Source organism: Vulpes vulpes, chromosome 13 (assembly GCF_048418805.1).
Source record: "Vulpes vulpes isolate BD-2025 chromosome 13, VulVul3, whole genome shotgun sequence".
Taxonomy (NCBI): domain Eukaryota; kingdom Metazoa; phylum Chordata; class Mammalia; order Carnivora; family Canidae; genus Vulpes; species Vulpes vulpes.
In genome coordinates, this window is record NC_132792.1 from 15,183,949 (window position 1) to 15,199,956 (window position 16,008).

The 16,008-nt window shown below is 47.6% G+C and overlaps 1 protein-coding gene across 2 annotated transcripts; it reads left to right on the forward strand.

Annotated features, from left to right (window-relative positions):
- Positions 1-1,626: 1,626 nt before the first annotated feature.
- KLHL38 (kelch like family member 38) lies at positions 1,627-10,363 on the forward strand. 2 transcript variants are annotated; one of them, XM_025993510.2, is made up of 4 exons: positions 1,627-1,966; positions 2,339-3,969; positions 8,272-8,377; positions 9,295-10,363. In XM_025993510.2, the coding sequence occupies exons 2-4, from the start codon at positions 2,617-2,619 to the stop codon at positions 9,582-9,584; spliced, it is 1,749 nt and encodes a 582-aa protein (XP_025849295.2). In that variant the 5' UTR covers positions 1,627-1,966; positions 2,339-2,616; the 3' UTR covers positions 9,585-10,363. The 2 variants fall into 2 exon arrangements, with proteins under 2 accessions (XP_025849295.2, XP_072590076.1); XM_072733975.1 differs by having other exon boundaries at positions 1,710-1,966; positions 2,686-3,969.
- Positions 10,364-16,008: the final 5,645 nt, after the last annotated feature.

Sequence of the window (16,008 nt, forward strand, 5' to 3'; positions counted from 1 at the left end):
TGATCCACCCTGTGATGTACAGCTAGGAAGGAGAGACACTCCTCCTTCCACCACGCTCTGTGGTACCCTAAAAGCCAGGCCAGCCTAGCCAGGGACCAGACACATACAAAGATCTGCCCTTCGTCTCCTAGAGCTGGAATAAAAAATGTAAGTGGGAGACAGACAGGGCAGGAGATAGTTCTCTAGGAGGGCAACAGACCAATCTGATTCCTGCTAAAGTCTGGACTTTATCCTGCAGACTTGGGGAACCACTGAAAGGCATGATGCAGGGGCCTGGTAAATTCTGCTTTGCCGGGTAGCCTGGGTAGCTCGGTGGTTTGGTGCTGCCTTTGGTCCAGGGCCTGATCCTGGAACCTAGGATCGAGTCCTGTGTCAGGCTCCCTGCATGGAGCCTGCCTCTCCCTCTGCCTGTGTCTCTGCCTCTCTCTGTGTGTGTCTGTCATGAATAAATAAATAAAATCTTTAAAAAAAAATTCTGTTTTGCCTTCCTTGGGGTTACTCTGCTGATTCCTCAGGGTGGTTGTACTGGAGGGAGAGAGACAGGGAGTAAGTGAAAAAATTGAGCGAGACGTGAGAAGGAGAACAAACCAGCCTTCCCTGCCACTCGCTGCTGGTGCACTCAATCAGCACCTCGTGGGGGGCAGAGGCAGGACAGAGCTGGGCTCCCTTTTAATCGCCCTTGTGGTTCTACATGCAGCCATCGTGGCCCTGATTCTTACACTTGGGGGCTGCCTCCTCCTTTCTTTCCTTCTTCTTCTCCCTCACTCCCTCTCTTCCCTTCTCACCTCGTCCTTCCTCCTCCACCTCTTCCTCCCTCCCCTCTCTCTGACACACCATGGAGAGAGATGTCTTGCCTCCTGCCTCCTACCTCTGGCTCAAGACTCCCTGATGGAAGAAAATGGAAAAGTAAAACAGAAAAACCAGGCTGAACCATAAAAAAAATTTTTTTAAATAATAATAATAAAAAAAAAAACTGAAGAGGGGTGGCTGGGTGGCTCTGTCAGTTAAGCTGCTGCCTTCAGCTCAGGCCAGGATCCCAGGGCCCTGGGATGGAGCCTGCTTCTCCCTCTCCTTCTGCCCCTCCCCACTACCCCTCCCCTGCTTGTTCTTTCTCTCTCTCAAATAAATAAGTAAAATCTTAATTAAAAAAAAAACAACAACTGAAGAACAATCAGCATGTCTCTGTGAGAGGCAGCTATGACCTAGAAGAGTACAATCCTTGCCACTCTAAAACAGAAGCCCCTGGTGTCAGGGGGACCAACAAATGCTTGATCTTTCCTGCGTCTAGAAACTCTGGGGTGCTCCACAAATATTAAAAACAACTTTCGTCAGAGACTCCATCACCTCGGAGCCCGCAGGCGGGAATCACAGCCCTCTCCAATGACCCTGTCGGCAGACAGTACCCTTGGGCCCATGTACCGGCTTCCCTAAGACCGTGCATCACCTTCAACTTGCCCAGGACTATCTTCAGTGACTGTCCCAGGTCACAGCAACCTGTTTACAAACATCTAGAATTCCCAGGCACTTTTAGGACAAGGGACTCGAGATGTGTCCAAGTGGGCAGCGAAGTCTGCTCTAAGAGAAGCTGTTCCTCAGGATCTATTTATGCCCATGTAAACACTTGCCAAGGAAACAAGGCATGTGGGCATGCGCTGGCCCCGCGGGTCCTTGGGTGGCTGCAAAAGGCAACTGGACAGTCACATGTCATCACAGTGGAAAGTACATATGCAACTATTCTTAGCTCTGGAATGTATACACTGTCTCCCTGCCCAGTGCTTCTTTCCCGAAGTTCTAGAAAACTGCGAAAGCACCGTTAGCATAAACAAATCCAGAACTCTCCCAGGACAAATCATTTGCCAACTGAAGGAAAGGCCTGGGTTTATGGTTTCACTTGGAGCAGAGGTGGAAGCTCTCCGGAGGGACCAGCCGGACCAGGCATCGGTGGATGTCACTGCAGCAAACCAAGGTAAAAACCTCTAACGGTTAATTCTCCTGCAGGTAGACAGCCAGGTGTCACCCAGGAAACCCTGCCCAGAGTACCGTTTGCTCTCTGCTTTCTATTTATCACATCTTTAAAACAAAACCCCAAAGCCTCTATGAAGCCATGTTTTAAAAATTAAATTGCAGAAGCCCATTCTCATCCTTTAGTACCATCTAGTTACCAGAGGGCCGCATCCCCAGAACGACATCCTCGGGGAATGACTAACACCCCGAGGAGGCTCACAGACTTGGGCTGCTCAGATGCACGGACGGTCCCCTGGCTTCAGGCTAACATTTCAGCCCCTGACAATCAGGTAACTTCCAACAATGTTCGTGGTTCTTCTTTTTTTCCCCTCAGATGATCTGAAGATGCTATTTGCCTATTACCTTTGGGAGTAATCACAACTGGGAACAAAAAACAAAACAAAACAAAACAAAAAAACAATAAAAAAAGAGGTGTTGGCTGTGAGGTCTGGGGTGTAGGTGGCTGCTCTTTCCAATCTTCACTAAGCAACATTCTGGGTGAAATCCATAAGCATCTTGGTGGGTGGACATAGATGCGCTAAGGCCGAGAGACAGCGCAGGCCAACCCTTCGGCACGTGCTACCCCTTGGGACCTCCGCCCCCCCTGGTAGGATGGACGAGGAGTTGCCAGATGGGCTGCTCTTCAAAGACCATGACTTCTCCTCTGAACTGTTGAGGCAGCTCAATGGCTTCAGGCAAAACAGGATGCTGACCGATGTGAGCATCTGTACGGGGACCCAGGAGGTCCCGTGCCACCGAAGCGTCCTGGCTTCCAGCAGCCCCTACTTCAGAGCCATGTTCTGTAGCAACTTCCGGGAGAGACGTGAGGCCAAAGTCCAGCTGAAAGGCATCGAGGCCGCGACCCTGGAGCAGATCGTCTCGTATGTGTACACCGGTCAGGTGCGCATCACCGCGGACAACGTCCTGCCGTTGATGGAGGCAGCCTCCATGCTGCAGTACCCCAAGCTGCTGGAGGCCTGCTCCTCCTACCTCCAGGGCCAGCTGACCCCCAGCAACTGCCTGGGCATGATCAGACTCTCTGAAATCTTAAGTTGTGAGACCCTCAAGAAGAAAGCCCGGGAGGTGGCCCTGACGCGTTTCCCAGAGGTGGCCACGTCGGCCGACCTGAAGGAGCTCTGCGCCCTGGAACTGAGAGACTACCTGGGGGACGATGGGCTCTGTGGGGAGGAGGAAAAGGTGTTCGAGGCCCTCATGGTTTGGGTCAAGCATGACCTCCAGGCCCGGAAACGACACGTGCAGGAGCTGTTCGAGCAGGTCAGGCTTCAGTACATCCACCCGGCCTTCTTCCACCACTTCATCGCCAACGAGGCCCTCCTACAGTCCTCGCCCTCGTGCCGGACCATCCTGGAGACAGCCAAGAGGCAGATGTTTGCCTCGTATGTCACCACCAGTGCCCCAGACCTCCAGCCTCCATGGCATGTCCCCCCAAGAACCTCTTACCAAGATTTCCTCATCCTCTTGGGCGGAAGGAAAGACAACCAAGAGACCACCAGGGATGTTCTGCTGTACAACAGACAGACCAGCCAGTGGGAGAACCTTGCCAAACTCCCAACCCGGCTGTACAAGGCCTCAGCCGTCACCTTGCACCGCAGCATCTACGTGCTAGGAGGCATGGCTGTCGGTGCAGGGAAGAATGTGCCCAGCCACAACGTCTACATCTACTCCCTGAAGCTCAATCAGTGGAGGCTGGGGCAGCCCATGCTGGTGGCCCGCTACTCCCACAGAAGCACTGCCCATAAGAACTTCATCTTCTCCATCGGGGGGATTGGGGAACGGCAGGAGGTCATGGGCTCCATGGAGAGATACAACAGCATCTTCAACATCTGGGAGAGTATGGCCAGCATGCCGGTGGGGGTCCTCCACCCTGCAGTCGCTGTGAAAGACCAAAGACTCTACCTTTTTGGGGGAGAGGACATCATGCAAAATCCTGTACGCCTTATCCAGGTAAATGGCTGGTCCTTCCCATCACGTAAGTGCATGAGGGTACACTCAGGCATACACACATGTGAGTGCACACACATACACACTTATACCTGTACACACATAAATACACACATGCATACACACGTGTGTATATACATGCATACATCTATACATGCATGCATGCATGCATATAATACACACTGCTGTTTGCAGGGAAAGCATAAAGGAGGGAGGAAAGGAAGGATGGAAGGAAGGGAGGAGAGAAGAAAGTTTGAATTCAGCAAGATTTTATCCGTTTATGAACTCTTGTTGTGTAAGATTAATACACAATTAATCCTTTGTAAGAATACAAAGGAACGTCAGATACAATCCCTGTCCACGAAGAGTTTATTTGCGGAAGAAACTAGTGTATCTAAAAGTTAAAAAAAAAAAAAAAAGTTTAAGTTAGAACACATTGAATGTCAGAGAGTGAAGTTTATAGGAATTTTGAAGATGCTTCTAACTCAAATCAGCAAAGCCTTAGAAGAAGATTCCCAAGCATTGGACCAAATCCCTGGGAACCTGATCTCAGATCAGCTGAATCAAAATCTCTTTGTGTGGGGTCCTGATGTGTATCTGTTACAGACATCTCCAGGAGATTCTAAGGACCAGCCACGTTGAGGAACCCTTCCCTTAAATGATAGGGAGATGCTAATATCACTAGCAAGCTCTCTTGAGTGTTATTAATAGTGACCCAAATTTCAGAATAGTAAGTGTTTTATGCAAGTTCTGATCTCTGCAGGTTGAATAATGATATGAAAAACTTGAATAATGAGCCTATCTTTAAAGATAATCAAAAAGATTCCTGATATTTGCTTTGTTTATTGATTAAGAGAGATACTGAGCCCCAGCGCTAGTAAGAGCTCTGGGGACAGGGGCATGAGCAGGAACGTGCACTTACCCTCCAGGAGCTTGTGGGACAATCGCAATTCAGGCGCTGAATGGAGAGGTGCTTTAAGAGCATGGGGGGGGGGGGGGGGTGCCCTAAACCATTCTAGAGGGAATCAGGGATGGTGTGAACTTTTCAAGGTTGGTTTGAGCTGACTTGAACAGAGAGGCAAGAGAAGAGAGAAGGTGAGTAAATGAAGAAGGAGAATCACTGGGAGGCTAGAAGGACCTGACATGGATGGAGACAGGGATGGGAAGCTTCTCTGAGCAGAGGCAGAGTCCTCTGTTGAGGGAGGGGTGGTATTCCTGGGTAAGGGAACAGCTGGACTGAAGGGCCTGGGGCAGAAAAGGGCACACCCATCACCTGGAGGAACTGAAAGCCTGACCATATCCCTGGGATGCAGAGCAGGAGGCATAGGTATACTAAGAGGAGCAGGGGGGTTAACCCCCACGTGATCCCTACCAGCCCCCTTCCCACGCTGCCCTGAGTGATCCCCCTCCACCCAGACTCCTGCTCCTAAGCCCCTACTATAGAAATTCTAGAACTTTCTTGGGGGATGGGTGTTTGTGGAGATGAGGCTCACCTGGCAGGCTTTCTAGGCCTTGTCAAGGGGTTGTAGCCACAGGGTGGCTGAAGTCATCAAATTTTACATTTTTAGAAGTTCCTTTGGGGCTCCTAGGTCTCAGTCAGTTGGGCATCTACCTTTGGCTCAGGCCATGATCCTGGAGTCTCAGGATTGAGCAATGGGGAGTCTGCTTCTCCCTCTGCCCCTCCCCCCGACTTGTGCTCTCTCTTTTGCTCATTCTCTCTTTCAAATTAATAAGTAAATAAAATCTTAAAAAAAAAAAAAAGAAGAAGAAGTTCCCTCTATGCCCTGTGGAGAAGGGATTGGAGGGGCCTGAGTGGACAAAGGGAGGAGATTTGGGGACTGTTCTAGGGGTCCAGGTCAGGGTGACAGTGGCTTGGTCTAAGTTGATGCCAGTGGAGATGGAGAAAAGCAACAAGCTCCATATTAATCCTTGTTTTTTTCTTGCCTTCACTTCTCCAGCCCATATTTTCAGCTCTTCCCTGACCACCTAAGCAGATTCGGAGCCTATTCCAAATCCTGCTCATTTATTTGAGCCAAGAGAGACATGTTCTGTTCCCCACCAAGCTCTGGCCACACAATACAGATGTAACCAAGTGCTCCTATGTAAAGCTAGCACCCCTCTTGACTTTTTTAAAATATAGGTAGGTATATTATTATCAATAAAATAAAATAAAATAGCAGAAAGTACATTTTACTAGAAATTGGTCTTTATGTGACCCTTGGCTATGTCTCTATAGAATGGACCTCTTTTCAAAACAGCATTTTTCAAAATAAAGTCAAAAATATGCTAACAATTTCACATTGCAAAATTGTTATTGATTTCCTAAGAATAAATACAAAGCTCAAAAAAGCTTTTAAGCTGGCATATCAAAAAAAAATGCTTAATACCATCAAACAAGACGGTTGCAAAGGCAGAAAAAAAAAAAACCCACCAACATGTGAGTAATCCTTTTTATACTGCAGTGATGAGAAGCGGAAAAATATTCATGGAAGCTTCTCTTGTCTACTTACCTTTAGCTTTGAAATGGTAATTTTAGTTATTCAAATGTAGTGTGAGATTAGTGCCTTGGGGGTTGCTTGATGGAGTGGGTTGATTTTCTGACACAGATTCAGGGTTTTCTTTACAGGATGGTTCTTCAGCACACATGTATTCTTTTAGAAACTATGGAACAGGGGAGTCACTGTGCGATTTGTGTGCGCACGTGTACCTTTCTCCCTGGCCTTTCTACCTCTGTTTCTGGATGGCATAGAACAAATCCCTCACTGTAACGAAGTATCACTTCCTCCACTGGTCCAACCCCATCTTTGATATCCTTGCCCCAGCCTCTCTGGGGTATTATGAGGATTGTGAGCAAATGTTTAATCTATCTTTGAAATCATACCCCAAGCTTGCTGACAAAGAACAGAAAGCCAGGAGGCAATTACTCACTCAGTGTTTACTTCTGCTCCAAGGATCCCACTTTCCAGTGTCATCTACGTATTTTCAGATGAAACCATGAGGATTAGCAGCCATTGAGACTGCCCCTGTCTCTAGCACCTGGCCTCCTCCATGCTTTCTTTACCAACTTCAGGGATGGAGCCACCTCAAGGGGTCTCCAGTCTCAAACCACTTCGATCAACAAAGATGACACCTACATGGCCCCAGGCAGAGCCATAAGTGTGGTGGTTAAGAACTTGGACTCTGGGGCAACCTGGGTGGCTCAGTGGTTTAGCGCTGCCTTTGGCCCTGGGCCTGATCCTGGAGACCCCGGATAGAGTCCCGAGCTCCCTGCATGGGGCCTGCTTCTCTCTCTGCCTGTGTCTCTGCCTCTCTCTCCCTCTCTCTGTCTCTCATGAGTAAATAAATAAAATCTAAAAAAAAAAAAAAAAAAAAAAGAACTTGGACTCTGGGCTCAACCAGACCAGCTCTTTCATTCACTCTAGTTGTGTGACTTTGGGCATGTCACTTAACCTCTCTGAGCATCAATGATCAAATCTGAAAAATGGGGGCAAGTAAGGGTACCTACTTCATAGGATGGTTGTGAAGATCAAATCTGGTAAAATGATAAAAAATAAGAGCCTTTCCTATGGTAGCAATTATTTAATATAGAAAGAATTGTCATTTACTTCGGTAAATAAATGTTTTACTCCTTCTTTTATGAAATCCATCCTGAATCTCTTGTGCTAAATTTTGCTAGTAGTGAACTAATTTACATTTGATATTTAAACTTTATTTACACTGAAGGGAACATGTTCTGGGAATCATGATTTGTGACTCTATTTCAGAACGTGGCCAAGGAGCCCTGCCCCACCTCTTTGCTCTTTCTCTTTTCTCATGCTTTCTCTATGATTCTAATGACTTTCAGGCATGAACTATTCAAAAGCCTTCCTCACTTAGCCCCAAATGTATTCTTGGCTCTAAGGCCCTCCCTGATACACTGGAACATTTAGAAATTTAAACATGAGCCGGAAATAGAAATGATTGAAAAATCATTGGTTTTATGAATACCCAAGCTGCTCCATTTCCCGAAAGAAAAAAAAAAATGTTCCAAGCAAGGTAAGCAAACACGTATTACAATGCATAACTCTCGGTCCATTCTATAGAGACATAGCCAAGGATCTCATGGGGTCATATAAAGACCAATTTCTAGTAATATGTACTTTCTGCTATTTTATTTTATTTTATTGATAATAATATACCTACCTACATTTTAAAAAGTCAAAAGAAAAAGAGTCAGTCTTATTTCACTCTCTTTAATACTACTTCATCTTTTTAAAAATACATATCACCTTACAATGTAGCACCATGATTATATTTCTCCCTTAGGTTTATCACATTTCCAGAAACACATGGTTCAAAATGGAGACGAGAATGATCAAGAATGTGTGTGCCCCCGCAGTGGTGCTCGGGGAGAGGATTGTTATCGTAGGAGGTGAGTCTGAACAGAGGATCTCTAGGCTGGACACAAACTTGGCATCTCCCATGGAAAAAGGGTCACCAGTAGACAGATGTTGTTCTACGAAACAGTGTTTTTAAAAGCACAACCATCCAACTAGGGGAGTGTGGATGACTTGACAAAGTTCTTTTCTCATCCAGAAGTTTCTCCCTGTCTTTATCTGTAAACAAGGAATGAAATAATACCGATTTCACGGAATTGTTGTGATAATAAAATGTGCTCATATATCTGAAGCACTTAGCACTATCCCAGATACATGGCAAATACTCAAAAAATGTTTGCTACTGCTAATAATATTAGCCACTAATAGATCATTTCTCTGCGGTTACAGTATAGTGTCTCGGCTAAGAGAACTGGTTGTAGGGTCAGGTTCAAATCCTGATTCTGTCCCTGGCTATATACTCTCGGGCAAGTTATTCATCTTTTCCTGTGCCTCTGTTTGCACATCTGGAAAATGGGGATCCTAAAAGTGGGGACCAGATAGGGCTATTGTGGGAACCATTCCTGAATTCCCAAGGTTCCTTCTATGGATTTTTAAGTCTGGGGCGGGGGGGGGGGGGGGGGGGGTCAGGGAGCATGTGAGAGAGTTGAAAAAGCCAATGAGACAGAGGAAGCTGCTCGAATCAGGAAGCTCCTCCCAAACTAATGCTGCCTTAACTTGAGATGAAGCATTCGGGGACCAGAGGCTGACAGATCTGAGTCTAAACCCCAGCTTTGTCACCTGCTAGATTTCGGGCGGGTTCCAGAACATTCTATACCTTAGTTCAGAGTTATGACCCTCAGAGTCCAGCCTTGGTATTGGGAAATGGCAGAGATCAGACATGTTTGCAGACCACAGATTTCCAGTCCCAAGTGAGCAACGCTGAGCTTGCCGACATGCCATTGGTTTTCAGGTTACACAAGGAGGATTCTTGCTTATGACCCTCAATCTAACAAATTTGTCAAGTGCGCGGACATGAAGGACCGGAGGATGCATCACGGGGCCACAGTGATGGAGAACAAGCTGTACGTGACCGGGGGCCGGCGGCTGACCACAGACTGCAACATCGAGGACTTGGCCTCCTTTGACTGCTATGACCCCGAGACAGACACCTGGACGTCCCAGGGACAGTTGCCTCACAAACTCTTTGACCACGCCTGCCTCACTCTGCAGTGCATACCCCACACCCACACCTCCCCATGAAGCTTCCAGAAACCATGGGTCTTTGTCAAGATCCTTTCTGTTGCAAGAGATGGAAGCCCAACTCCAAGGAGCTCAACCCCACAAGGATGCAGGGAGTGCCCACAGGACTGGAAATCCCAGAACCCAGGAGCCTGAAAGCAAGCATATTGTTGGCAGAACTCTCCACACCCCCACCTTCTCTCCCCCTCTCTCCCCACTTTCCCTCCTTCTCTACCTCATCTCCGTCAGACATCATGCTACAAGCAAGCTGCTGTATCCACAAAGTATGAAGACAATGGCAACTGCTAATCCTAGACTCACATTTTCTAACGTTGCCTTTTCAAGAGGCAAGAACTCTACCATTTTCCATGTATTAACCCTGAAAATAATCCCAACTGGCCGTTTCTTAATTCCCTGCCTTCCTCTTGAGCCCATCATTGTTTCCAGGGCTTGTGCTACTATAACTGTGTAATCCCGGATCACATCCCTACGGGCAGAGGTTGACTGTCACCATTGACAGCTCATCCAAATGGCACAGAGGAGATAGATGCAGCTTCCCAAAGGAAGAACTGCTGGCCTGACCCAAACCACATCTGTCCAGGTCATCATGGAAATCCAGAACAAAAGGGTCCCTGGAAGCACATGGTCCAGGTGGCAGTGTGGAAAATTGGCCATGACTGTGTTTCTTTGCATTCTATGGATGCAGTAAATTGGAATTTCGGGAAAAAGTGTGCAATGCAGTATCTAGCGTTTGCAAAATTATCTATGTGGCCAGAATAAAGTTTGTTTCTGGTGCCAAATGATGTTTTTCTCCAGCCTCTGGGGAGCTATAAACCTGCAGAATTAATCAGGATTTTCATTTTGGTAAATGTAATGAGAATCGCTCTTCTGAGGAAAGCCAACAAATTCCTCCAGGGATTCCAGCAATTATTGCCCTCTCCAAACCAGGGCTGAATATCGATCCCCACGGCCCCCTTGGTCTCAAAGTGCCTCCCAAGCTGGCTCCCGACCCAAGTTCAGGAATAAACCAAAGATGGTGACACATCACCATCACCTGAGAAGGTGTTTGAAAATGGGGCCAAGCCCCCTTCCAGATGGACAGACAGGGATTCTCAGAGGTGGGGGCCCAGGCCATTGTAACGTACAGTCAAGATTAAGAACCACTTCCCGGCTCAGCCATATGAAACCTTCGTGTGTTGACCCCCTTCCCAGCATGTTCCAGCCAGCCCTGTGTCACAGCCTGTCACAGCACAGCAGCACAGGCAAAATCTTCTCCCCAGCAATGGAAGCATCTGGAATGGGTCTCACTGCCGTGAGCTTGGAACCAGAGTGCTCCTCAAGCTGGAGCCTTCCTCCCTACCCTGATCTCCAGGTTCACCTTCTGGATTTTTCCTTTCTTCCAAATTTGTATTTTTTGCACTTTAGTTCCTCCTGCTGGGGTCTGAAACTTTGCCCCACTCCCTAGACCACTTGGCTGTGGTCCAGACCCCCTGCCCAGCTTGTCAGCCCCCACTCCTCATCCAGGATGCCGTCACCTTAGCGGTTGGCTGGCCTCTTACTACAACCTGCTCTCCTTGAACCTCTCTATTCAGGCCCTCAATCCCAGCTCTCCCTGCAAAAGGTAACGGGGGACACCTCCAGTGCCTAAATGGCAGTGCATCTATGATTTCTCATCTAACGTGACCAGTCGGTAGCATGCCACACAGACAACCCTCCCTCCATCTTTATTCTTTTTTTATGGTGAAAAAATTTATATTTAGATTTATAGCTGGCTGGACTCAGTTTAGATGATCCCAATTGTGTTGGCAACTTCCAAAGCATCATAGTCAGGAGCCAGTCGAACATATGCTTTCTTCTCTCCATCAGGCCTGATCAAGGTGTGGACCTTGGCCACATCAATGTCATAGAGCTTCTTCACAGCCTGTTTGATATGGTGCTTATTGGCCTTGACACAATGCACACAAGTGTGTTTGTTGTCTTCTATTTTCTTGATGGCTGACTCAGTAGTCAGGGACAACTTGACGATGGCACAGTGATCAAGCTTGTTTCTCCTGGGAGCACTCTTTTGAGGATATTTGGGCTGCATTTGGAGACCACAGGGTCTTGGGTCATCAGAATGTAGGTGACGTAGGGATCTTTCTTTTTTTGTGTGACTCTGCACGCCTTTCAGCGCCGCTTCCTTAGCTTTCAAAGCCTTTGCTTTGGCTTCAGCTTTGGGAGGGGCAGGGGTTTCCTTCTTCTCCCTCCCTCCATCTTAAAATGCCTTCCTCACCCTGCCTCTGGGACACCACTCAGCCTCTCTCCCTACTCCCTGCAGTTCATTCTCCTCGTCTCCTTCTTTCCCGCTAGCAAATGGTGGTGCACCCCAGTGCTCAGCCCCAACACTTGTGCATCTACCCTCACCCCCAAGGGCAGCAGGCCCCTTAGTGTGTGGCTTTTCATTTCAGCCCAACACTGCCGACTCCCTAACCGACTGCTCGCTGCAGGTTTCCACTTGGATGTTAAACACCTCACAACAAACATGTTCACCATCACGTTTTCCTCGCCAAACCGACCCCTCCTTTAGTAGTTTTTCCCATCCTGGGAGAGAGAAATCCCTGTGTCCCAGCTTCTCAGGCCCAAAGCCTCAGATGCTCCTCTTGACTCTCCTCCCTCATACTCCACTCCATTTGGCTCAGGCCTGCAGGGGCCCAGCTGCCTCACTGGCCACAAGCCTCCATCTTCTCTCATCTGTACTCATCACTGGTGTCTCTGCTTCTACCCCCGCCCCTGAATCTCTCCCCAGTGGCTTGGGGCATCTTTCACAAACATATAAATCAGAAGGGGTCATTCCCTGTTGAAAACTCTCCAAAGCTTACACTAGAATTAAAATTTAAAGACAATGAAATTTTTTTTCTTCATTAAAAAAAAAAAAAAAAAACCCTCTCCAAAGCCTTCCTAGCTTTCTCAGATGCCTTTCAGAGACTCTCAAGATTGCTCCTGCCACCTCACGCTGTTCCCCTTCTGCTCTCACCTCCCAACAGGTCCACTACTGTCCTCCACTCCCCAGACTCAGCGTCAGCCACACCTGCCTCTGGGCTCACACTTCTGCATTCTCACCTGCTGTGCCCTCCTCCAGAACATGGTTGGCCCAGATGCCACAGCCCCAGAGCTCCCTCCCCACCTCCCTCGGGTCCCAGCTCTGGGTGCCTCTCCTTACTACCCTGAGCTAATCCATGCTCTCTCACCTCTTTGCCTGATATAATTTGAGTTTATACCTCACTGGCCAGATTAAAATTCACTGTCTCAGAGGCCCTCCATGCACCCCCACCCTAGTCTGGGTCAGTTCTCTTTCCTATTAAATGTCCCTATATATCCCCCTTGAGACCCTCATCCTACTTGATCACTGCCTTCCCCTCCAGGCTCATATCTGTCCTGTTCTCCTCCGCATTCCCAGGCTGGGCTCAGGCCCAGTTACATGTATTATAGACCCTCAGTAAGTATAGCATGAATGGATTAAAGAATGAATCTGCTGAATCCACACTGTTTCTAGAATCTCCACTTGGAGATTACTGTGGATAGTCTTTGGGTTAAGCTCCTCAGATCCTCTGCTAAGGGATCACTGTGTCTTTCCCTCTTTCCCCTTTCCCACTCTGGGGAAGAAGTAGCATGGCCCACACTAGGTCAAGCCTGGAAGGCAGGAGCTTTTCCTAGAGGGTCCCATTTGCCTGCAATTGGAAGTAGGAGTCTTGCTGTCTATAAACTCTTTCTGTGCCCACCAAAATTCCTTCAGTCAGACTTGCTAATGCCTAAACTCTCCTTCCCCTTCGTCTTAATAAGCTGCCCAAAACTTAATAAGCTGCCCAAGTCTGTGGCCACTTGGAGCTTGTCCAAGTCTCACTGGGGCACAGAAGAACTAAGTAAATTGTCCCCTCGAATTCATAAAGAAAGATGGCACCAGGGCTGAACACATTGGGACACACATGGCAAGCCAACTTTGGGCATCAAGTAAGACTCCTCTGTGGCAGATGCATTCACACACCTGGGCACCCCCCTGGCCAAGCCCTATATCTGAACTGGGTTATAAAACTCCCCTCAAGCCATAATGGATGCTTTCCAATCTGCTGAGGATAATCTCAGTCCAAAGAGAGAGAAGATTTTGGCACAAGGCTTCCTTCAGCTCCCTGGCTGAGTAGAGAGTCACAGTCCAGAGCTGAGGTCAAAATATATTTAGCCAGCAGCCGTTAAGCTGAAACATTTTAAGTAAAAAATGTCAGATAGTCTGACTAATCATCTCAACAGGCAACAAGGAAAGGGGCAAAAATGAAGTGGAACAAGAGTTAAGCAAGAAAACACTAACAAAAATATCAAACGCCCTGTCCCAACATAAACCAGTGAGCAGAAGAGAAGCCAGCAGAGAAAACAGCATCCGCGGGAAAAAAGCAGCTGAATTTAACTTCACCATCTATAACAAAAATCTGTAATGTCCTAGAGGACAAGGACTGTGACTGGTTTTACTTAAATACTGTGTCCTCCTCAGGATGTCTGACACAACCTTGCCCCACTCCAACATGCCATACGTGACCTCTGTGCCTCCGCACACACCATTCCCTCTGCCATGCCTTTCCCTGCCCTGCCTAGTGAACTCTTACCTGGCCTTCACCTCCTCTGTGGAGCCTTCTCCAAACTTTCTACATCCTCTCTCCTCCCTCCCTTTATTCCAGCTCTTTCCACATTGTAGCACCATAGACACTTGTTACCAGAATTGGAAGAGGAGCTCTTCATGGAGGTAAAAGAGTCTTGGTCCCTAAGAACCTCTAGGTCAAGTTCAGTCAGTACCTGGCACAAAAATGGTGCTGATATGTTTGCAGAATGAAGGAGCAGATGCACAAGTGAATGGGCCCTGAACGTCACTGGAATATACAGGCTGCTCTGGGTACCCAGAAGGGCTTCATTATCAGACAAACTGCCATTCTTTACCTTGTAGCTCCATCACCCCAGAATCTGCCTCCAGTGTCACATGGCCTTTTTCCACGTGCGTCCTCTTATTGGATCTAGGGCCCACCCTAAACTAGCACACTCTCATCTTGATCCTCACCTATTACATCTTGAAAGATCCTATTTCCAAATACAATCACATTCTGGGTTCCAGGTGGTCATGCATTTGTGGGGAGGCACCATTCAGCCCATTGCAGATCCTGTCTCCCACAAGAAGGCACTCCCCCTCCTCTGCCCCAGGCAGAGCCACATGGCACAGACTCCTCCTTCTCTCCCCATTTCATCAGGGGCATCTTCTGGGCAGGAACCATGTCTTTCATCTCTATTCTCACTTCAGCCCCACAGGGTCTGGCACTGCTAAGATACTCAGTAAATGTGCACAAAGCTAAACTCAACCATTTCACAGGGGTTAGCAAACACCACATGGACTCCAAGGCCAATGTGTACAAGACACAGCTTCCGAGAGGCTTCCCGAAAGTCCAGAGTGAACAGTATCTGCCAAATGCCAATTGGAAGGAATTAGGGTCAGGCATAAGAAATTATGCAAGAGAACTAATCTGTTAACACAATGTCACCAGTAATGTCCTATTCTTGATCTTGCCAACATAAGCTTTTGGGGTGACGTCATGAGAGTGAATCCAATGCTGTGGATGTTGGGGGGAAGGGAGTTTCTGGTTTCTGAAATGTCAGCTTTCACGCAGTCTTATAGGAATTCTAGGCTCCTGTTCAAATGCCACGTTATTCTCTTCATGTGGGGAATTTGGTTTTTGTTTTCCCTAAAGATATCCATGAGTCTCTCTTCCCCCTGATTTCACTGATTTGAATTAATTAGAATACCAAGGCTCACAATCCAGAATTCCCCAGTAACGCTCCCATAACAAGCCAGCAGTCCAGAAAAAAAATGGTGCTTTGAGGACACAGACAGGGATTCAAGTGCTCAAGGTGTTTCTAAGTTAAAAAGATGCAGACAGGAAGGTCTGTCCTATTCAAACTCAAAGGCTGTCTTTGCAGTGTCCCCAACAGCCCCATCAGCCCGGCACACATTCAGAGACAAGAGGGCGACCTCAGGACAACTGTAAAATCAAATCCTTCCAAAAGGGGTTGGAAGGGAAGCAAGGTGGAGACATCTACGCTCAAGATAAGATCAAGGAGAAAAATAGCAGAATTCATTAGCAGAGTCTCTGAGACATTTATCTTTTGTCAAGTGAGGAAAAAAACCAGAATCCCCACTTGGAGTATAGATTTATTTGGCCTACTTATCTGAAGAGTGAAACCAAGACTGCTAATGGATTTGCCCATCTACTAAGCACTGAACCTGCATTACCTAGCTCAACACAAGAAACTTCTGGCACTTCCTCAGCACCCTTCCTGACCACCCTAATATAGCCCACCCAGCCCACTGCATCGTTCTCTCTGGCTCCTTGTTTCTTCCCTTCATACCCTTTATCGCAATTATTTATTGTTTTAT

What these genes read in the sequence shown, in the direction of transcription:
- KLHL38 (XM_025993510.2), top strand. Translation starts at nt 2,617, where the DNA reads ATGGACGAGGAGTTGCCAGATGGGCTGCTCTTCAAAGACCATGACTTC. An exon ending in ATCCTGTACGCCTTATCCAG is followed by an intron (nt 3,970 to 8,271) that starts GTAAATGGCTGG and finishes TTTCTCCCTTAG; the next exon opens with GTTTATCACATTTCCAGAAA. An exon ending in GAGGATTGTTATCGTAGGAG is followed by an intron (nt 8,378 to 9,294) that starts GTGAGTCTGAAC and finishes ATTGGTTTTCAG; the next exon opens with GTTACACAAGGAGGATTCTT.